The sequence below is a fragment of the Fringilla coelebs genome (genome assembly GCF_963513975.1).
Source record: "Fringilla coelebs genome assembly, chromosome: 1".
NCBI classification, from domain to species: domain Eukaryota; kingdom Metazoa; phylum Chordata; class Aves; order Passeriformes; family Fringillidae; genus Fringilla; species Fringilla coelebs.
The window spans coordinates 23873234-23895756 of NC_140028.1; the positions used below are offsets into that span (position 1 = coordinate 23873234).

At 41.0% G+C, this 22523-nt stretch overlaps 3 protein-coding genes across 4 annotated transcripts in view; 2 read left to right on the forward strand and 1 right to left on the reverse strand.

The window, feature by feature from the left end:
* PTDSS1 (phosphatidylserine synthase 1) overlaps positions 1-881 on the reverse strand; it is a 28602-nt gene extending 27721 nt beyond the window's left edge. For both annotated transcript variants that reach the window (XM_084212140.1, XM_084212139.1), the window contains exon 1: positions 593-881. In XM_084212140.1, coding sequence (XP_084068266.1) covers positions 593-771 — 179 coding nt within the window. In that variant the 5' untranslated portion in view covers positions 772-881. The remainder of the gene's footprint in view (positions 1-592) is intronic.
* Positions 882-1017: 136 nt separating this feature from the next.
* On the forward strand, positions 1018-17079 carry MTERF3 (mitochondrial transcription termination factor 3). Its single transcript, XM_084218469.1, has 8 exons — positions 1018-1136; positions 1526-1874; positions 4174-4326; positions 5307-5496; positions 8459-8606; positions 9762-9833; positions 12563-12724; positions 15054-17079. Exons 2-8 carry the CDS (start codon positions 1544-1546, stop codon positions 15246-15248), a joined length of 1251 nt encoding a protein of 416 aa, XP_084074595.1. The 5' UTR covers positions 1018-1136; positions 1526-1543; the 3' UTR covers positions 15249-17079.
* Positions 17080-17618: 539 nt separating this feature from the next.
* UQCRB (ubiquinol-cytochrome c reductase binding protein) lies at positions 17619-22292 on the forward strand. The gene is made up of 4 exons (XM_084226655.1): positions 17619-17681; positions 18923-18994; positions 20707-20873; positions 22055-22292. The coding sequence occupies exons 1-4, from the start codon at positions 17663-17665 to the stop codon at positions 22130-22132; spliced, it is 336 nt and encodes a 111-aa protein (XP_084082781.1). The 5' UTR covers positions 17619-17662; the 3' UTR covers positions 22133-22292.
* The last annotated feature ends 231 nt before the right edge of the window (positions 22293-22523 follow it).

Sequence of the window (22523 nt, forward strand, 5' to 3'; positions counted from 1 at the left end):
TGCCCACAGAGCCCTCCCTTCCTCTGGTGCCAAGGATGTGGCTAAGCCCACCCGTGCCAGGGCCTGAGCCAACCTGAGACTGGCCACAGCCAGCATGGGGTGCAGAAGCGGTGCCACAGAACAGTCACTGCCGTCCACCGCACGCCTGGGAAATCATCTACACCAGTGATGTCACTGCGGGGCTGCTCGACAGCCTAATAAAGCCCATTTCTGGCACCTCCTTGAAACACACATTTTAGTAGAGACTTCAGCAGAGATCCTCAAAACGATTAGCAAGTTCCCAGGAAAGGCAGTGGGGATGATAATAACCGCACTGTAAAGGAGAGGATGATGCCCGCTATCCATCCAGCACTGAGCAGGGGGCGCGGGCGCCGGGCGGTGCAGCAGCCGCCCGGGAAGCGCGCCGCAGGCACGGCACGGCACGGCACGGCCCAGCCCAGCCCAGCACAGCATCGCCCGGCCGGAGCCGCGCTGCGCCTGCTCGACCCCGGGTGGGCACCGACCCTCCCCACTCCCTGCCCGGGAACCCCCAGCGCCCCGGGGCTGCCGGTACCCAGGGGCGGGGCTGCGGCTCCCCGCGGCGGCCGCACACCTGGTGAAGGCGAAGGCCATGAGGCTGAGGATGGTGAAGCTGAGGAGGGTGATGGTGTGCGGGCGGTAGAAGAACTCCAGCGTGATGTCCTCCACCTGCTGCTCGTTGATCATGCGGAAGTGCAGGCGGTAGTTTACGTCGTCCTTGCTCAGGGTCCGGCTCCCCACGCACGAAGCCATCTCGCCCCCTCTCTCCCCTCGTCTCAGCGCGGCAGTAGTTGTGCGGGACGGCGCGGCGCGGCCCGAACCAGCCCGGCCACCCGCCCGTGCCGCGTCCCGCCGAGCGCAGCCGAGCGGGCCGAGCGGGGCAGCGCCGCGCCCGCCGCGCCGAGGGGCGGAGCTCGCCCGGCCGCGCCTACGAGGGGAGAGAGCAACGGAGCGCGAGAGGAGGGGCGGCGGGGCCACACCGCCCTTTTATAACACGCAGAGAAAAGGACTTTGCTGCCTAATTCCCCCCCCTGTTTCCTTCCGAGTGGTCTCGCCCGGGCCGGGCCGGAGAGCGGGGCGCGCACGTGGGCCGCGCCGCGCCACGCCACGCCACGCAGGTGAGGCTCCGGAGGGTCCCGCTGTTCCCGGGCCGGCGGGCACTGCCCCTTCTCCCGCAGGCTGCACGCAGCGGCCGCCGGCATGGGGAGCCCTGCGAGGGGAGGACGGCGGGCGCCGCCCGACTCAGCCTCCCCGCCCTGTGCGGTCGCGGCTTTACGCGGAGGGCGCCGTCCCCCTGAGAGGGTTTAGGTGCTGGCTGGGCTTCCCCCGTGCTCCCAAGGGAACGGCTGTCCTAGAGGGCGGCGGGCGGTGGCCTCGGACCCGGCCCCTCCGTTTGTCGCGCGTTTAAAGCCTGAAGGCAGCTAGGTGGTGCTTTGTAGGGGGGGATTCGTGCTCTACGGCGAGGCAGCAGCGCCCGTGTCCCTCCGCGGCCTTTTTCTGCCCTTAGGATGCCGTGCTGCCGTGGATGATGGCCCTGTGGGCTCGGCACGTCTCCCGCTGGGGCTGCCTGCTGAGCACGGCCCGTGCCGTTCCGCTCCCTCGGAGGCTCCGGGGTGGCGGCTGCCCCGCACGGGCCTGCCGTGAGTTTGCCCGCCTGGCTGTGCTGCCCGCTGGAAAGGAGCAGGTTCTGTGCCCACTGCAGGCCTACAGGCAGGTGTCCACAGGGAGCTGTTCCCCGCCCGACAGCGCCAAGGATGGAGCCTTCTCTTCTCCCGAAAGTAACTTGCCTTCAGTACAACAGGAACTAGCAAAACCAGAAATATTACCTGATCTGAATGCAAAGATACTGGACAAAGGTAAGAGGCTTTAAAGGATTCTCCCGAATCCTCAAATTATGTTTTCAGTATGCTGTGGTTTAACCCCAACTGGATTCTCCTTTTTTGCCCTGTTTGCCTAAAATATGTATCTGGAGTTCCCAATTTTTACTTCTGATTAGCTCCGTAGTTAATTCAGATAGTTGTGGTCGATGTGTGTATGCAAAGAATACCTTTAAAGTGAAATAAAGGTATAATGTTTTGGGTAGAAATGTAGGTCTGGAGCTGCTGTTTGAAGGAGTTTTCGTAACCCTACCTGCATATGTTTGCCTTTCCCTCACAGCTGTGTGGTACCAACTAAATGGTTTTGGTTTGGGGTTTTTTGGGTGCTTGGTTTTGGTGGTTTTTTAAATTTTTTGTTGTTGTTTTGGCTTGGTTTTTTGTTTTTATGGGTTATTTTGTTGGGTTTTTTTCTTGTTTGTTTGGTTGGTGGTTTTGTTTTGTTTTGGTTTTGTTTTTTTTTTTTTTTTGAGCGAGGCTGGGAGATTGCATGCGTGAAGCAGCTCACACTCCACGCTTGGAGGGATCAGGAATGACCAACAGGAGGCAGTGTTGTGAAGCCTCCTTAAGCACTGCTCTGATGAGAAATGCTCACCCAGCTGTCTTCTGAGGAAAGGACACGAAATGACATAAATACAGCGGCGCCTTGGTGTTGTTGCCCTGAGGAAATGTACTCACTTTTTTCCCCCCTATTTTTACATCTGAACAAGGATTATAATATTTCCATCCTTTCAAATTACTTTGGGTATGCTGAGAAAACTTGCTCTGAATTACAAGCAGCCTTGCATGTTCAGATTCTGTTTTGAGCCCAGCCAGCCTGGATTATACAGAGCTTATTATTTGGGGTGGCTCAGACCTGCACCAGAGATCTGTGTGTGTAGCTGGTTCTGAAACAGTGTTGTACCAAAGTGGTGGGTCAGCCAGCTGGTATGTGGCTGCACCTGCGATGTAGTTTATCCACTTGCCAGATTTTTATCTGCCAGCAGACTGGAGAATGTGTGTGTGTGTGTGTAGCATTTTGCCCAGTTGTCAGTCTCTATAATGAAATAAACCTAATTGATATTTTTGGGGGGTTTTGGTAACTTGAAGTATGATTCCCATTAGGAGTTAAGTGTAAGGACCTTAAAGCGGCAATGAAAGGCATGCATGCATCTGAAATGGACTTTATTGTATATTGGTTTGGTCCTCAACAAGTTGAAAAAAAACACTTGATATTCCAATAGATTCCTAGAGAGTTCCTGTTCAATGTAAGTGTTGATGAAAACATTTTACTGTGCTTTTGTTTCTGAGGCTTTGAGAAAAAGACAAGACCTTCAATAGCTATCAAGCTACTCTGTGCAACTCTTCCTGGAGCATTAGGCACATCCTAATTACTTTGGAATTACTTGTAGTAGAGTTCTGGTGTGCCTTTGTTTCTTGACTTGGAAGGGTGTTACCCTGGTCTCTCAGAAGCCATTATACAAAGGTAAAGAGCACTGAAAATCCCCTTCTTGAAGAGTTTATAATCAGGGCATCTGCTCAGTAATCAAATTAATTATTGATGTGGATGCTAGCAGCTAGCCTGCAAACAGCAATCTTAATCTTGCTGCTTTGAGCTCCTACCAATGGAAAAATAGATCTACTTAGAGAATTTGTTTTTTAAAGACACTGAGTTTTGTGACTTGGAACACTTATGGGAAAACAAGCATAATGATGTTCCCTTTGAAACCTTAGTGAGTAGGAAGTTATTCCTTTTGCTGTTAGAGATAGTGGCAGTCAGCTGCCTTTCTGTAACAGATAACACATAATAGCTTGGCTGGAGTTGGCTATGAAATACATTGAAAGTTAAAACAGCTGCATTTCAGGCATCATATTCAGGAGAGCCACAAAGTAGTGGCCTGGTCAGGTTATGAAAAATTTTCTTTGCAGAAGCCTTTTATCTGGCTGTGATCAGGCAAGAATGCATTTGTGAAGACATGAAAGATAATCCTTTTCCAGAGGGCGATATGATCTGTTGTCTGCAGTGGTCTAGGCAGCAGACTGAAGGCAGGCTTGCTGGGTACTACTCTCAGATTTGGCCATATGACTAAAAGTTGATGGGCAGTGACCAGGAGATGGAACAGAAGCAAAAAACGGGAGCAGAGTCTATGGTTTTATGTTCTCAAATAATAGGCTGGCTGTTTATCATATGTCATGGTGTTCCTGCATTTTGGAAAGGATTTTAAGAGATCTGTGTAGTATTTGGTGGGAGCAGCATTGTCTTTCACAAAATGCATTTGGGTCTTCTATATTTGTTTCTCAGACTGGGATGACATCCCACCTTCATCTGCTTTGGAAGTGATTTCTGAGGAAGAAGCTGTACAGATCATTGCAGAACCACTTCTCCCCATTCAGTCTTCCACGCTCCGAGATTATGTTGATCACTCAGAAACCCTTGCAAAACTTGTCCACCTAGGTATGTGTGCTATTGTTTGTGTGGTCTCCCTATGGCAGAAGCTATGCAGATCCTGTAATTTGTGCTTTGCTCTTACTGGTTACCTCATAAACTTGAAAATGGGAGCAATGACCAATGGTAAAAAGAATGTTATCCAGGGTAAACGGACAAAAGGAGGGGACTGTGTGACTAGCAATGCCATACTACTGGGAAACAAAGCTGGCTGGGGTTAGTCCCTTAATGCTGTGGGTGTTAGAAGGAGGCATCTCCCACAGCTTCAGAAGGTGGGGATCACTGTAATTTAATTGGTCTTTTGTCTTTTGAGCTGGTTAAGGATGCTTTAATTTGCTGCAAAACAAGGTGCAGTTCTTCATCCTTGGAAGGAAGGAAAGAGAATGGTTGCTATGCATAACATTAGGAGTGAGGCACAGCACACTGGAGAGTCAAGAGGGAAGGGATTGACAAGAACCTTCCTTCTCATCAAAAAACACTTGGACTACAGAGATACCCAAGTTCAAGCTTTCTTACCACCTTGTTGCCCAAATGTGCAAGGAAGACTAGAAAGAGGTTGGAGAAATTAATATTTGAGAGGGGGAATCTGTCCCCATGTAGTAAGAAATTGTCAGGTGTGAGTCAGTATACAAAGTCACTTCACTGCAAAATTGTCATCTTCCCTTTTATAACAGGTTTGGAAATTTCATGCACATATACTTCTGTGCAAGAAGGGCAGGTCTCTAAATGTGGCACATGCAGGATTCACTGCAAAGGTCTTTCTTCAAAAAATAAACTCAGCAAAAGCTTCTAATATGACTGCTTATTTTATCTGGAATCTTTCCACAATATACAAGATGGTGTAGCTTTGCTATGTTGAGTAATTAAAGTATGCAAAATCAGTGCAAAAAATTGAGTAGTCCTATAAATTCCAGCATGCCTTTGGGAAATACTGACAGAAAGCAAGGTCTGTGTTTAATTAAAACAACGTCTAATTTTGTTTGTTGTAGGAGTTGACTTATCCCAAGTGGAGAAACGTCAAAAGGCAGGTCAGCTCTTACTGACCTTGGACTTTGAAAAAGATGTTAAAAAAATACTCCTGTTTCTTAAAGATGTGGGTGTAGAAGACAATCAACTAGGACCGTTCCTGACCAAAAATCCGTACATCCTGGGTGAAGATCTGGAAGCTTTAGAAACCAGGTAAGCCTTTCAAGAAGTAGCAGGGTGTTAAGTCCCTTGGCTTGAAGATCTTGTTTCCCAGTTGGTTTAACCTTGTCTGAAGGAACCTGTGCTGCCTGCTGCCTCCTTTCTTACTCAACCCCTAGCTGAGTATTCTGGTGCCCCCTCATCTGTTGGCAATAATGTGTGATGGTATCATAAGTAAACACCTTCATCCACCTGAAAACTGGCTATTAACAAATTTTACTGCCCATCCCTGTCTCTCTCACAGAGGAAGCAGCTTGCCATCTTAGGTCACTTGGTTTACTTGTGTCAGCTTTCTTTCCAAAATGACATCCCTGAGGCTTCACATAAATTTGTAGAACAATATTAAACTCTTCTGTCACAATTTGAAACCTCACGAATTCTGCAGTCAAAGAAGCAGACCAGATTTATTCTGTGTTGACATCTAATAGCAGAAGGTTTTGGTGACTTTTTTTTCTTGTTGTCCAGCTGAAACTCAACACAACACTACGATGAACTAATTTGTGTGTGTGTTTGTTCACACTTGTATGGCCCTAAACTGTTTTTCAATCCTTAAAATGAACCTTAATTTTTAATATTATTCTTGTTTTGATAATTTTTTTCAGAACAAATCATGTGTGTATATATGTGCATGTTTAATGAACTCAAAACTTCCCAGTACTCCAGAGAAAAAGACTCTTGTCTTGGCTCTTGCATGTAGTAGCATTTCTGTCTGAAACAGAAATCTGAAAGCACCAATACTTAGAAACAGGCACACAAATATATATCTTGTATAACAGAGACCTAACTTCTTTCCCCTCTGTTCTTTTAATCTTGTGTTCAATACGTGGCCTTTCACAAACAATATCCAAAAAAATACCCTATGTCATTTTTCCAGAAGTAGTTGTGAGTTTAGATATCAGACCAGACTGTTTATGCTCTTCTGAAGAGAGATTTGGGGATTTTTTTGTGATAAATAGCCTAACTCTTCCATGAAGTCAGATTTTATTTTCAGTGACACTCCTGTGGCACTGGCTGGTTGGTAAAGAAAGGGCTAAACAGAGCAATCTGATTTCTTCATATTTTCTGCAGTATGATTCTTCTGTAAGTTTGACACTGGTGAATGATTTCCTGCAAGCTTTAAAGTAAGTGTGCTATAAAGTCTGCGAAGTGAGTGTGTCTCAAATAGCTGTCTTTTGAAAGCTGAGTATCACCTTTGCATAAACAGTTTGGTGCAGATGGACGTGGTATTGGTTACATCACTCTGGAATGTTTTATTGCTATGGATCCCATGTTGCCAGGAAACAAAACACAAATTTCAATAGGTTTGGCATTTGACTTCAGATAAACACTGTAAAAGTCAAAACATTCCATAATTCCTAACAATTTTGACAGTTGCAAATCAGTGTCTGTACTGCAGCTGCACCAGATGCTTTGTTTTATGCTGGTGTTCATGATGACTTAAAACTGTTAACATGCTACATAGAACTGCTGAGCCCTGTAGTGGAACGAGGGCTAACCTCAGTGCCAGCGCGCACAGATGTATCTCAGACTTTGGCCAGGTTGGATAGTTGAGTTCCTTTTTAATATTCAATTTTCTACAGTCAGGTTACTACAATCTTGCCATCCCTCTTTTAAGTTTCTTGCCTTTCCAGGAAGAAATGCTTCAAGTGTGAATCTTAATGACTTGTTAAGAGAAAAGAAGTGGAAGTCAGGACAACCAAAAGATTTGATTTTAATCTGCTCATTTAGCTGTTTCTGGGATGCTTGGAAGCTGTGCCAGTTCCATTTTCATTGTCTGGAGCCTAGAGTGCCACCTTCTGTGTTGGGGTGCCTGCTCAGTTAGGAATTGGTCCTCTAGAGCTTGTTTTTATATCTTCCATCTGGGAGTTTTTGGCTTGTGGTAACTTAATTTCTGAGGATTTGTGGAAAGAGGGAAGTTGTAGTGACTGGAAGGTAATTTTATTTTTTTCTCTGCACAAGACATGGTTTAACAGAAAGCCCATTTTTTGCTGAATATCTGCTTCTGCAGAATATTCTGCATCCCAATTATTATCTTAATTACTACCAGATAAGCCAATTCTTGTATGCTCTAAGTTGATCTTATTGCAAATACTTCTCTCATTGCAGCTACTCTCATCTAGTACCAGAGGAAGCCTCTCCAAATTGTAGTTTAGTTGTAAATTTTCTCTTTACTTGGTGTGCTGTATTTTCCCTCTTCAAGCCTTTTCTTCTGGGAGCTGTGGTAATCATCTACTGCAAGTGGTACTTGAAATAGGATTTCACTTTCACTGAAATCAAAGTTTGGAAAAAGTTTTGACTTGGAAAGAAAGGAAAAAAGCAAGCCCTGTTAAATATCAAAACTTAAGTCAACTCCTCTTGCTTTCTGACAACCAGATGTTTGTTACTCACTTGTTAGACAAGTGACTGAAAATAGGGACCTATTTGTGGCAAACACAACTTCGGCTGATATAGAAATGTCTTTTTCGACAACATCTCTACACACAGTATCATTGTATGATATTTCTACTCCAGAGCAATTGGCAGAACAGGAGTGTATGAGGTATAGAACTCCGTTCTTTCAGCAGTAGAAATGGAATTCATTAAAATAGCAAAAGACTGTATATATCTTCTTGTCCATACCCTATTAATGTGTTTGCGATGTAGAGACAGACTGGTAGTTAGCTGTAGGTTAACATAGTTATCTGCTTAAGTACAGCTGGAAGGAATTAAAATCTGTCTTCAGTATTGACATACTGCTCTGAGGTTTATTTTACTTCTAATTAATTGGAAGGCAGGGTATTTTGCTTTTACGATAACTGCAGATTTCACCCTAATTATTTTTGGCAGGGTTGCATGTTAATGCTAGAACATCTGTCCATTTATAAGATATCACTGAGGAATTTAAGTGATCACTGAATAAATGGAGGCAATATAATTTTCATCACTGGATTTTATTTTATTTTTGTTCTCTTTCTAGAGTGGCTTACCTAAAATCAAAAAAATTTGGTAAGTCAGAAATTGCTCAGATGGTCTCAAGAGCTCCATATTTGCTGTTGTTTTCAGTGGAAAGATTGGATAACAGACTGGGTTTCTTCAAAAATGAACTTGGTCTCAGTGTAAAAAAGGTAAAGACTGAAGTGTTCAGGTATTTTGTTAGTGACAGTGACAGGTGTTGCAATATGAATACTCCAAGTGTTTGGAGGTTCAAGAAACATTGTGTTAACGTTAGTAAGGTCACTAGAGGGTTATAGGAGGGTAACATGGTTTTAACTGTCTATGGAAGTGATATGGATACGACATTCAGAGGTCTTGAAGTACATTTTCTGAAGATGACCTGCTACAGGTTATTATCAAATAAGCATGTGCACGTCCAGTTCTATTATTTGAGGTGGGTCAGAGGACTGAATTAATTACTGAAACAGCAAGCAGCTCTTTTAACTTCTGGAAAATTATTTGGTGCTCTTCATCTCTTCAAGATACTTTAACATACTTAAAGAATTTTAAAAAAAAATCTAATTTGTGAGTATCTTATCAAGATGAATGCCGAGTCATAAGCACAGCTTCCCAGGCGTGACCTCTTGTTTGCTCATTTGCTTAGTGGGTATTCAGCACCGTGCTTTGGGATCTTCAGGGCAGGTAGTAGCTGAACTTGCCTGGAGTATGTGGGCAGTGTTAGCTGTGTCCTGCAGTTGGTGGGGATTGCAATGAATACTAAATTCCAAGTGGAATCTGGGGTTCTTCTGTTAGCTGAATGGTGCTACAGTGCCTTGTTGCTGGCCTTTCCATATTTGGTGAGACATCTCCTCCTTTAGCCACTGCCTTGTACTCAGGGTGGACTACAAGTAATCAGACACTTCAGGGAATGTGGAGTATGTCTTGTAGTGCTGTTACTCTGTAGTCTAACCAGATTCAAAAGTTAGCTCCACTGCCACTAAAAAATCCTTTTATAGCCTTCATTGGGTAGTGTGTTATTTACTTTTTTTTAAAAGATGGGAAGAAACAATTTTAGGGCTGGGAGAAATTGGGCACTTGAGCATACTTTCTCCTTTTGATGCATGCTTTTACTCCCTCTTCCTGTTTGCTTTACAATTGTATTATTTTTTGTTTTCCAAAAGAACATATTTGAGTAAGATTTTGCATCCTAACCTACTGCTATTTCATGCAAATTCATCTTTGGTGTAGAGATAAAATGAAGTGCAAAAACAAAAGTTTATATAGGATCTTTCTTTCGAAGTCTTCTGTAAAACTCTTTAATTTATGTGGTTTTTTTCTGATTGTAGACAAAGGATCTGGTAATTCGTCTTCCAAGGCTACTGACTGGCAAAATAGAGCCTGTAAAAGAAAATCTTCAGGTGAGCTTATGAATAGATATTAAAAGTGTATTGTACATAGTTTAAGAGTTGTCAGGAGATAAAATTCTTGTAGGGGATTGTGTGTAGAAAAAATTTAATTAAATAATTTTGGTGGTGATATAAAGTAACTGTTAAACCATGTATTTTCCTCTATAGCATGCCAGCTTACTCAATGCATGGAGCATTACCTTATTCTCTCTTCTATTCTGGTGTATTGCCTTCCTGCCAAAAGTTGCTTTATGATGACATAAATGGTTACCCATTTTTTTAATGAGTAGAAAAATACTCAGTCTTTTTTTCCCCTCCCCTTAATTATTATGTTTTTTTGCTAACTTGGATTGTCCATGAGTATTTACGAGCAAGAAATGTGCAGTTGATTATTTTTCTCCTGGCAGGTAAGTAGCCTGCCAAAATGTGCATTTGACACCTATTGTCTGATAGCAGATGGTCATTATTAACAACTGTTGGGTAAATAACTTCAAACCCATGGGGATTCCTTTCCCTTTTGAAAATGAGAGTGTATTGCTTTAATTACTGTGCTGTAAAGCCATCGAGGCCAAACAGCATGATGTAGTGTAACAATTTGTGAAATTCCATTATTCTATAACAAATAACTATAAATCAAAATGTATAATTTTCAGACAGACTCACTGTTCTGAAACTATTAAACACTAGAAATCTTGCAATCTGAAATGTGTGTGTGGTAAGGGAGGAGACTGGAAAGCAGCAGACTGTTCTAAATAATAGTGCTTTCTTTTAAACACACATTGTTTCCACAGGCTAGGGAGCCATTATTATAATGAATGTGGTTTTGATGTCTTTAGTTCTATGTGACTATCTTGTTTATCTACCAAGAAATACAGCATAGCACCTCTATTTTTAAAATGTGTGAGAAAGGGAAAGAAAGGAAGGATTTTTAGGTCCCCACTTTTGGAATGTACTAATTCTTAAAAGCTCAAGCTTTTCAGGAGGTTGGATTCAGAATCTTGTGTTCAGACCTGTATGTCCTAAAGTGATGGTGGGAGGACAGTACTTGGAAAGTGAAATCACATACCAACAGTTCAGAAGTGGTCAGGTTGTACCCCTCATTCTGAATGGACTGTTACTTAGAAACAAGTACATAGCTGATCTTGGTTGTCATACCAGTCATGGACTAAATGTGCTGAAGGATTGCTTAGTCCATCCTCTGAGGGTTAATCAAGCACAATTAGAGATTCATTGACAGGGTAAAACCTGTCAAAGCTTTCACTACCACTGCCTATTGTGGGAATGAAACCTACTTCCTTGAGTATTGCTGAGGCTTATGCAATAAGGATATTAGCATGTGTGGCCTAGAGAGTTATTGAATATTAAACACGTTTGCTGTCAGACTGAGTGCAGTCAAAGCAACTTACACTTGAGCTCACTGATCATGTTGATGGAGCTGTTCCATGTCACAGAGTAGAATATAAAAGCTCAAGATTCTTGCCACAATTACCTCTACAGTGGGCCTGGCTTTATCTCTGCAGTGATTTAACATGGGGTCTTAACTCTGGTTAATGCATGATGCAGGAAGTTACCCCTGCCAATTCAGGTCCATGGAAGATACCACTCGTGCAAACACCTATTTCCATACTTGAGTGCTGTCTTAGTTGATTGGTATTTTGTGTGGTGCACAAATATTTATAAAGAAGAAAAGCTAAAATGAGGAGTGGAAAGACCTGATTATAGTTGCCTCTAGAAACAGTTCCCTGTAAGGATTTGGAAGTCCTAAGGTATAAAAACAGATTCTAAGTCTTTTCCTTCATATTTGACAAGCAATTCTGGAAAAGAGCTGCAGTCTTGGCACATCAAACTGGCAAACAAAAACGCCACCTTCTTGCCAATTGAAGTACCTTAGTTTGATATGAAAGTGTGGTTATGTTAGCTGGCAAGCACACCCACTTCATGACTGAAAACAAGCTGCTTGTAAGTGTCACTGGAGGATAGAAATGACTGAGTTAACAGACACTCTTGTATGCTGAATTCTTTCTCAACAACTCAATGAATTGCTTGCCATTCTGCACTTTGGGAGGAGTGCTCATGATTTTATTGAAAAAATGTGTTTTGTTTTCCTTTTGGGAAATCATAATTGAAGTCAAGGCAGTCTCTGAAAAAGACATCTTACTTCAGAATTTATTGAGCTGTAGAATAAATCGAATGCACTATGTATTCTACACATCTCTTTTAGGTTCAGCAGTCTTAAGTTGAAGACTATAGAAATTATACTCCCTATTTTAAAAAATGTACCTTGGATACATTAGCAAAAGTAGGCACTAGCTATTTAATTGCTGTGTTTTACAGAGCTCAACAGCTCCACAGGAAGAAGGTCTCTTGACAGCGTGGTATTGAAAATGATAAAGGACTCTTAGGGGAGAATTTTTATGCTTTTAGCTGCCATATGGAGATGTGGGTTTTTTGTTCATATCTCAAACAAACTGAAAAATACATAACATTAACAGAAATTACCTTTATTCTGGGGATATTCTATAGACAAATTACACTTTAATCTAGAACAATAAATAATTTGCATTGTCTGACTTGAGAAGAACTGAAGTGGCAGATATTTTTGTGGTTTGCATTCCTGTTGCTGTGTAAAAAAGAATAGAAGAATTTTGCACTAGTTTTTTTCAGTGGCACGTTAAAAGAAGCTGAGTTTGCTGTTTGTAAAATAAGCTGACTTGCAAAGATAAAATTGTGTTCTTTTTCAGGTTTGTAAAATTGAACTTGGTTTTCAACGTAATGAAATTCAACAGATGGTGTGTAAAACTCCCAAGATTTTAACTGCAAGTAAAAAGAGACTCAAACAGACATTTGACTACTTACACAACATAATGGGCATTCCCCACCACATGCTTACTCGCTTTCCTCAGGTGAGCTGTTGATCTGGGAATAAATTGTAGGTGCTCTTGTCACAGCCACTTCACTAATGTGCTCAAGGTGGAGCCTTGCTCTATACAGAACATAAGTGAATCCTTCAGCTAGCCTGTGGCTTTTACTCTAATTGGGATAACTTTTATTAGCAATCCAGAAACTTTTGAGGATTTCCGTGTGGAACTGCTTCTTTTTTTCCCTTAGCACATGTGACATCACTACCCACAGTCTTGTGATATTTAAGGTTTTCAGCAGAGGTAGTCATGCTCATTTCTTCTGTGTTCATGCAAGAGAGATTACTGCCTGCTTAGGGATTTGCTTGTCCTGAAATCTTACCTAAGAGATGCAACAGAAGACAGATTATGCAGAAGATCTGTTCATTAGATAACATTATATATAAATATAAACATTTATTTCAGGTTTGTCTACTTAAAAAGTAACCTTTAGAAATTTTAGGATCTGAAAATACAGTGTAAAGGAAAGAGAAGTTCTGTCAATTAGACAATCAGATTATCATTGGTCTTCTTATTGCTGCAGCAATTGCTAAAATACCATGGGATTGAAAATAGATTTGTTTCTTGATTACTATTTTTGGTTTTTTGTCTACATCCTCATTACTGCTATTTCATCACAAAAGCTGAAAGTGTTAGTCACTTTATCCAATGCCTACATGCAGTTGCACTGTCTTCTTACAAGGTAAAAATGAAACCAGAAATTTCAACTTCTGAACTGTAGTATCTTTCTTTCTAAAGCAAGTCTAGTAGAGAATCTAAGTGGCTGGAAAGCTAAAATTGCATGGGGAATAAAACTATTCCTCAAGATTTTGATTATCTTGCTATTTAATCTTTACTTGACAAGGATGCTTGCTTGTATGCTCATCTTTGTCACTTTGCCCTCCTTGATCTGTAAATTATCACAAGTTTGCTCACTTCTTCTCAGTTGTGTTGGCTTTATGGTGGTTCACCTCATTGTTTTTCTTCCTTTTGTTTGGTAGGGTAAGTGGAGTGTTTCCTCTGTTCCTTATTCTTGGCACAGTCTCTCCCTCTCTTTCCCATTCTTCCCTTTCACCCTTGAAAACTGTGAATTGCAGGATACAGGTAGTGCACATCAGTTTATATACGGTTGGGCCTTTACCTTGTGCCTTCACAAATGCATATTTATCTCCATCTGTACTCACTTTATCCTGAATGACAGTAATGTTGAAAGTAGGAAGTATACAGGATTTTTTTTTTGTCAAATTCTCTCTGATGTTACAGTTGCTCTTTTAACCATTCTGTCAGCTATAAATGATGGTTAAGTGTTTTTTAATTTCCTCCTGTATTTTGACTGCCTCTTAAAATTCAAGGAAGGCAGAGGAGGAACAGCAGTTTTGTTTTTCCATCCTTGTTTAAATTTGTTTGTATCCTCATGGAGCTCTTCTTCCATCAGTGGAGTCTCTTTTTTAGTAAAATCTCTGTAGCATTCATATTTTCATCATTATTGCCTCCAGCAATAGTATATATTAATTAATTTTATATATATATATATATATATATATATATATATATAGCATCTCTCTCTATTCAGCATCTCTTCTCTATTCTCATTCCTGAGCGGTACAATGGTACTGCTCAGGAATGAACTTATATCTTTGCTTTTATGACTTAACTGTGCATCTCATCTTCCCCACTTCCCTCTCTTTTTAAATATTCTGCTGATTTCTTTTGTGTTTCCCCTACCATTGTTCTCATCTTTGACTGTCTAGATTATTTTTTTGTGGCAGGTATCTTCAAAGGTAGGCATTGCTGTGTAGCAGAAGATAAATGGTTGCTTTGAACCACCACACTTTGCCTTTTGGCCATGTTATCATGACAGGAGTCAAATCCACTGACCTTTGCCCTTGCCACTGTGCCAGTTTATTTGCATTATGGCATGTGGTCACCTCTTCATTTCTTCCTTGTAACAGTGGTCATTTGAATCTGTCTGATACCAGAGGGAAAGTGTTCCATGTTACTGAATGTCTCCACTGTCTTGGCTGTGATTACACAATAATTACAAAGTAATAGAGTTGTTACATAGAAACAACTCTCAAGCACATTAGGTTTTTTGTATCACTCCCTGTTTTTTGTTGTGTATGTCAGCACATTGTATTGAAGTGTTTATTTAGAGTTTAGATAATTTATATATAAATGTAACCTACCTGGTGTTTGACGTAAATTACAGGAAAATAAGCATATTATTTGTTTGCTTCCTAGATCTCCAGTTTGTCTCAAAAAGGCTCTAATTTTTGATGCTTCAGGGTCTGAAATTTCAACAACCTAAAAAACTTTTCCCCTTTTTCTTTCTTAGGTTTTCAACTCAAAGCTATTACGAATCAGAGAGAGGCATATGTTTCTTGCATTCTTGGGAAGAGCCCAGTATGACCCAGCACAACCCAGCTACGTCTCCCTGGATCAGCTGGTATCCTTGCCCGATGAGGTGTTTTGTACAGACATTGCCAAAGCCTCTATGCAGGACTTTGAAAATTTCATAAAAACACTTTGATTAGTAACACATGTAAAAAATTATAGAATTAAGTTGCAAAATAAACATATTTTATAAAACTACTTCCCTTTAAGGTCTCTCAACTTTTTAATTACTGGTTTAAGAAGTCATTGTTTATGAAGTGGGTAGGATTTAAAGGCTTACAGTAATACTTATAGTAACTTAAAAATGTATTTCAGAAGGATTGAGCCAATATGTTGATTGCTACTAATGCAAACCTTGTAATTAATCACTAACTTAATTCAGAGTGGATGATGCAGCACATTATCAGAAAGGTAAATTCAAATTCTTCTTCTTTTCTTTTGATAATGGCAGAATTCTAGGAGATTGGAAATCTAGCTAGTGACTCCCTGTCTTGCCCTCTGTTATCTTCTCCTTTCACCCTCTTCCCCAAAAGTTAGAGTAGCAAGATAGTGTGGTAGTGAAGTAATGTTGTGTTTACCTGCTTGAGCTAATAATAATAATAATGTTATTCTTTTCCTTGTATGGTAGAAAGAATCACACCATTATTATGTGAAGCTCCTCATACAGAAAGGCATTCTTTCAATAGGTTACAAAGGTGTTTCTTTTTGAAGCTGGCTACTGAAATTAGTATCCTAAAAGCTGGTTAGAAATGTCAGAAAAAAAAACCCAGCAAATGGAATTTAGGAAAACTATAAAAAGAAAAAAAAGCTGATAATGTCCCTGAGATCTAGAAGAACTTTATTTTAGTTACTTTTCTCTTCCCTGTGTTGAGTTTTTCTCCCCCCCATACCAATGAGATTCGTGTGGCTTTGATACACAAGTAACCATATGAAAAGAGGCTGTAGTATATATTAAGGTGATACAGTTGGTCAGTTGTAAAAGCTGAAGTAAATTCTGACACTGGGCATCATGGGAGTATTGAAAATACTTAATCTTATCATTAAACAAAGCACATTAATATGGAATTATCAAATGCTTCACGGTGTATTTGGGAGAAATGAAAAAGTTGCCTAAATCCACATGCAGAACTGTTTGATGTTGTTTAGAAGTTTGAATTCCTTCATTAAAAACAGCTCAGGAAATCTGAAATCCAGATGTTTTAATTTGGATTTAAACTTATTTAATGAAAATGCCTCAATGTTTTAAAACCTCACTGTTGAAGCTAAAAATAGCAATTTTTATGCACACAGCAAAATAAAATCCAAAAGGCTATAAATTCTGCTAATAGGTGGCAAATAAAGTAAGATTAAAGAGATTTAAAGAATGAGAATAGTAGTGATCTCTGGATTATGAGTTTGGATAAATTCTTATTAATCCAAATTAAGAATTTGAAAAACAAATGCTTGAAACACATTGAAAAACCACATTCATTGTCTGCAATATATATCTGAGATTACCTCTTTTGTCTTTTTTCTCTTGTTTTCTGTTCCATTGGCCTGGAAAGATTGCTTGAAATACTCTATTAAATAGATTGTTCTTGGTGGAGATGCATAACAAATTTCATGGTGGCTCAAATGTGCTAACTAAGCACTTCCCCCCATTTCCTCCTCTTAAATAAAAGTATCCAAAGTCCAATATGCTTACTTAGATTTTTTACTGTATTAAATGCTAATATCAAACTGTAATCTTCAAATTATATTGTAAAAAATAATGTTTACGGTAAAAATGTTATTAGAAATATGGGTTCATAATGTTGGAGTTAACTTCTGTATATTTTCTCCACTAGCCTTATTACTATGTATTACATGTGACAAACCATTGTAACAGAAATTGTATTACAGTCTGTATATTTTGAATGTCTCAAATGTTGAGCTTTAAATTCCTTTAATATTTTTAAATGTAGGAATTTAATATTTAAAGGTAGGTTGCTGCCAGAGTTAAACCAGTTTCTTTGAACTGTTGAATGCTTAAGCCTCTGCAGAAATAGCTTCCCCCGAACCACGATGAAGAATGGGCACAAAACATTTAAAGGGAGTGCTAAAATTGAAGGGGAGAGGGGGTCGAAGAACTTTTTGAGGATCATGAAAAAAACGTTGTGGCTTTACGATTAAAAAAAACCAAAAACCCAGACCACAAGCTTTTCTGGCTGACATTGCCCACGGCGTTACCTACTCGCTGTTTCTGTGCTCCCCCACGTCCGCATTTTGTATCTTTCAAATCTCAGTGCTCCCCTCCTGAAGGAAGGCCTGGGCAGACGCAGCGCTCTGTGCTCCCCGCTCACCTGGCGGCTGCCATACCTGAGCAGGGATAGGTTTCTTCTCCTTGGTGTGGCCCATTGTTGCTTTGCTTACCGTGCTTTACAAAGCGAAATTTTTATTTTTCTATTGTTTTCCTCCGTCACTCATTTCTGCCCTCCGGCCACAGCGCAGGCGCCGGCGCCGGGCCGGCATTGGCGGGCGAGCCCCGCCCCGCGCCTTACCCAGGGGGCCGCGCGCTGCGCTGAGGGCAAGATGGCGGCGAGGGCGCCTGGTGAGGCGAGGGGGCAGCGGGGGCGCTGAGGGGCGGCGGGGTCGGGTCTGTCCCTGGCCCCCTCCCACCTGCGGTGCTGGGCTCACCTCGGCCCGCGCTGGGCAGCGAGGCGGGCCGTGACGGAGAGAGGGGGAGCCGGGGAGCCGGTGTGCACTTTATGCCCTTGACAGGGACAGCGAGTGCCGGTTCCGCAGTCGCCGGACGAGTCTCCTCACCGGCCTTCCGCGGCAGCGGGGGTAGCCTGGCCCCGCTGGCTGAGCTTTCTGGGGGAGCCTGGCCCCGCTAACTGAGCTTTCTGGGCGCAGAGAGCGCTCGGGAGCACGAGAGGAAGCCTTGGGCTGCTCATGAGGGGCCTCGGGCATTGCTGCCCTGCGCGGATACCCGCTCGGAGCGCAGTCGGTCTGAGGTTATTCCTTGTCTGGCCCTGAAGGACGAAGGAGTAACTAAGTAACCTGCTGAGGTAGTGCTCTAATGAGCTCTTTTGAGGTGTTTTGGGGATGACCTGGTAAAACAGATGACTTAAAAGTCAGGTAAACCAGCTCACCCGTACTGCGTTGCCCGTGTTGTGCCGTTCGTGGCCTTCTAGACCCCTTGTTGGGGTATTTGATTTTGTGTAAAAGCACCTCTGCCGTCCCAAACGACATTTAAAGGAAGGTGAACGTGCTATATGTGATGTGGAGGTCTGGGTTTTTTTGTCTGATTAATTTTTTTTGTTTGTTTGGTTGGGGTTTTTTTGAGGCTTTAGTGTGGATTTCACAGCAGCTTCTTGAAAAAGGAATAACATTCAAGTGTCTGGAGAGGAGAGCAGAAGGTTAACAATATAATAATATGCTGGTCTTGAAGTCACATAGCGAAAGCCAAGGAACTTAGATAAATTATTGGAAAAGCCTGATGGTTTTGCTTTATGCAGATGCTATAGGTTTGGCTCGTGTATGTGTGTGTGTTACGGAGTCTAAGAGTTTTATTGCTGTCTTTGATGAGGAATTGGTAGCATTTTCCAAGTCTAAAAGCAGCCTAATATTCAGACTTAGTGAAATGGGTTAAACTCTTGTATGTAATGAGTTCAGTGTCAGTTATGGATACTGACAAGTAGAGGCCAAGTCATGTATGGTCAAATTCAAACTTGATGCAATGTTACATTGCTGCCTGTGTTGGAGGCCAGCAAATATTTGTGTACTGCCACAGTAATGTGTAAATGCTGAATTTTATCTTGCTGTGCGACTGATGATCGTCATGTTCAGTCGCAGGAGGTGGTCGCCTCTTTGAGAAGATTTGCAAGTGGTATTATAATGCAGCTGGATTTAACAAATACGGTAAGTGTTTCATTGCGTTTTAAAAACTGCAAATGTAACACTTCTCAGACTAGTTATGGTTCATAGCTGGCATATGTGCATGCAGGTTGGCATAAATCCTTTTGATCAAAACTAGCTGCTACTTCTGGGGTGAAAAAAGTTGGCAATAGCTTCAATTGTTTCTGTTATTTCCGTTATTTCTGTGTTTGCTCATGTTCCAGTGAATTAACTTATAACAGCTAAGGCCAAGCTGAGGCAGTTGAAAAAACTCAGTTATTTACATTTCCCCACCAAGTCACTTTCACTGGCCAGTGTCTTCTAACCCAAAGACTGCCCGTGAACCTGGAGAGGTTCCCACCAACAGTAGTCAGCAGTACTTATGAGCAGTACTTATGCAAAGTATCCAAAGTGCAAAAAAGATTATAGTTATTTTGCCCTTTGTGTCACCATAACTTCAGCTGGCATCACTCTGGCCTGCACAGTGGTGGAATAGGTGTCAGAACAGGGCTTCCTTAAGGAGAAGAGGGTCCCTTCATGGTTTTGTCTTCAGTTTATTCAGAGTTGTTACCAAGTTTGTTTCAGCCATACAGATGGCAGAACAGCTCTTGTACGGCAAGAGTCTGAATATTCAGATGCTGCAATTTATTGCTCGCCACAATACAAACAAATCTCTTGAAGGAAGTTAACATACCTGCCCTGGGGAAGTTAGAAAAAAAATACAAGAAAACTGTAAACAAATAGCTTAGATCCTTCCTCTAAAGATGCAGTGCTTAATTCCTCTCTTATAATGCCTGTCTGCTGAAATTCTTACTTCTGCTGCTTTTCTGGAAATGCAAGTAAAAAATTAGAGAAGCACCAAATTTAATATAGTGATTAAACTAGCAGCAGTACTCCCTGTGCCTTTGAAATAAATTACAAAATTGAATTTAAGAATACATGACTCAAAAGAAATTTTTGTTTTATTGAGACACTGCTGCCAAATCAGTCACATGAGATGAAAACTTACCCACAAGTCAGTAGGTATCATCTTGGAATGCCACAGAAGTAATATTTTGTCCTATTTTGTTAATACTGAACTGTCCTAGTTGGTTAGTACTGAACCTTACAGAAAGGTTGTTTGAGTTTCAGGAATCCTTTGTTCCACAGAAGGTGTGGGAGTGTGCTTAGTTTTGAGAAGACTGGGTGTTTCTCCCTGATTTGACTTCTAATTTGGAGCTCACGCACCAAGATGGAGTTTGGGTTTCCATAGCTTCATATAATCAGCACAGGTCTAGTCATTATGAACAGGGCAGTTTAGAGAAAAATTCTTTAGTACTGAAGGAGTGTCATCTGTGGCTGACTGACTTTAATGGATTCAGAGCTCTCAAAAACCCTTTACCTGGACAGTCACCTTTAACAGAGATATAAAGTTAGATGCACAGAAGTTCACCCCTTAGATCCAGGAAAGTTTTTGTTCTGTGTATGTATATTCTCATGAAACACATTGAATTAAGTACCCATTTTCCTTATTCCTCTTTAAGAAAAGGAGTGAAAAAAATGAATGGAGTCTGTGAAAGTCAGTGTTTAGGATTGCATGTTCTCTCTGAGCAATTAGTGGCTCTCCTGGATTAGTTTGACTTTTCTTAATAATTTTGTGCTGGAAGTGTTTTGCCCATGGTACGTGGGCAAATGTCAATCCTAAATCTTACTGAAGAACATTTATTCCGTGGTACTGTAAATTCTTCTTGGTACAGGGTTAATGCGAGATGATACATTGCATGAAGATGATGATGTAAAAGAAGCATTGAAGAGACTTCCAGAACATCTGTACAATGAGAGAGTATTTCGCATAAAGCGAGCACTGGACTTAAGCTTGAAACATCAGATCCTTCCCAAAGACCAGTGGGTGAAGTATGAAGAGGTACGGAGTGTTTCCAAGGTGCAGGTCTGAAATGGCACTGCAGGACTGGCAGTTGAGATTTTTATTCTCTGGGGAGACACGTGTTTACATGTTCTTTATAGTGTATGAGTCAGTAGCTCATGGAATACCTCTGGAAAACACTTTTGATTGCAGTTTAAAAATCTGTTTTTCTGTACAAATTTCTAAATTTTTATCAAGATGACAGAAGCTTAAACTTCAGCTCAGAATCACAGCACATTGTGTTCAGACAAAATACTTCTTCTAAGCTGTCAGATAAAGAAATACAATGTAAATAGCTTTAGAATTCTTAAAGATTTCCTGCTTTTCTGATTAATTTCTTAATCTTGCAGAAAATCTTGAGCCAAAGCTTTTATTCATGAAGGTACCAAGGAAGAATAATTTGAAGGGAAATCATGCATGAAAATAATTGTCACCTTGTTTAAAGTCTAAAAAAACAAACTGCACTTTCCTTATCAAATGTAACTAAATTTAATTTTTTTGGTAGTGAATTGGTTGACAGACTTTGCATCACTGTCCACCTCAGCTTTCTCCAGATTACCTGGCAGAGAGGAATTTTATCGTTAAACTTTTGACTGTAGAAGAGTATAAAGGTATTAATGAATCTCTGAATAAGCAGAGGCTGTTTCTTTAGGTCTTAGAGGTCATATTTAGGTAGTTGCTGCATTGAATAATTAGTCACTTAATTCCTCAAGCAGCAGTTTAGTTTGTAAGTGTTAAACATGGTGAGGGTGTTCTATCAAATACAAGTTTACAGTGCTGTTTAGAAGTTAAGCTCAAAAAGAGATTATCCGGAGTATTATTGTTGGACTTTGAACTAATTAAAGTGGATCTGGTACATTTGAGTATCTGCCAAAAGGAACACTGTTTCTAAAGGCATAGCTGGAAGCATCACTTTGCCTGCTTATGTTGATGAGGCATTAGGAATTAGTGGTTGCTGCAGCAGAGAACTTGTCATCACAGACTTGGCAGATACAAAGTTTGCCTTTTCAGGGTAAGTAAGGCCGGTTTTTGTTTGTTTGTTTGTTTGTTTTTCTTGATAGGTTGGTGTTTAGTCAAAGTGAAGGAATGAGAAAGAAATAGTCTGTAGAAATGACTTGAGATGTTTCTGGACTTTGCTCTAAGTTTAAATGTATTTCTTCTATATATCTCTTCTTTTTCAGGATCACCGTTATCTTGAACCATACCTAAAAGAAGTAATCCGTGAAAGAGAAGAAAGGGAAGCATGGAACAAGAAGTAACTATTGAACTACTTCATGCAAATATCCAGATATTTCTGATATTTTAAACATTTGGTTGTAGAAGTCCATAGGGAGGCAGTTGTGGGCCTGAGGAATACTGTTTCAGCTTGTTCATTGAGTCTGATCATCCAACTAAAATAAACATGTCAAACTATAAAAATCTTGGAAGAGTCTTTCTAAATGTTAACAAGCTAATGTTCGGATCTTTCCTGTGAGTATATACATTACACATTAGCTTAGTGGTATGCAGTCTTCATTCCAGCTTTTGATTCTTGCTCTTTTCATCATACAGCTGTTTTCTGCAGTAGTAGAATTAGGTAAGAAATGTTCAAGGCTGTTGGTGCTAGTTGCTCTCTTAAGTTAAAGAGGATTTGGTATTCATTTGTCAGTT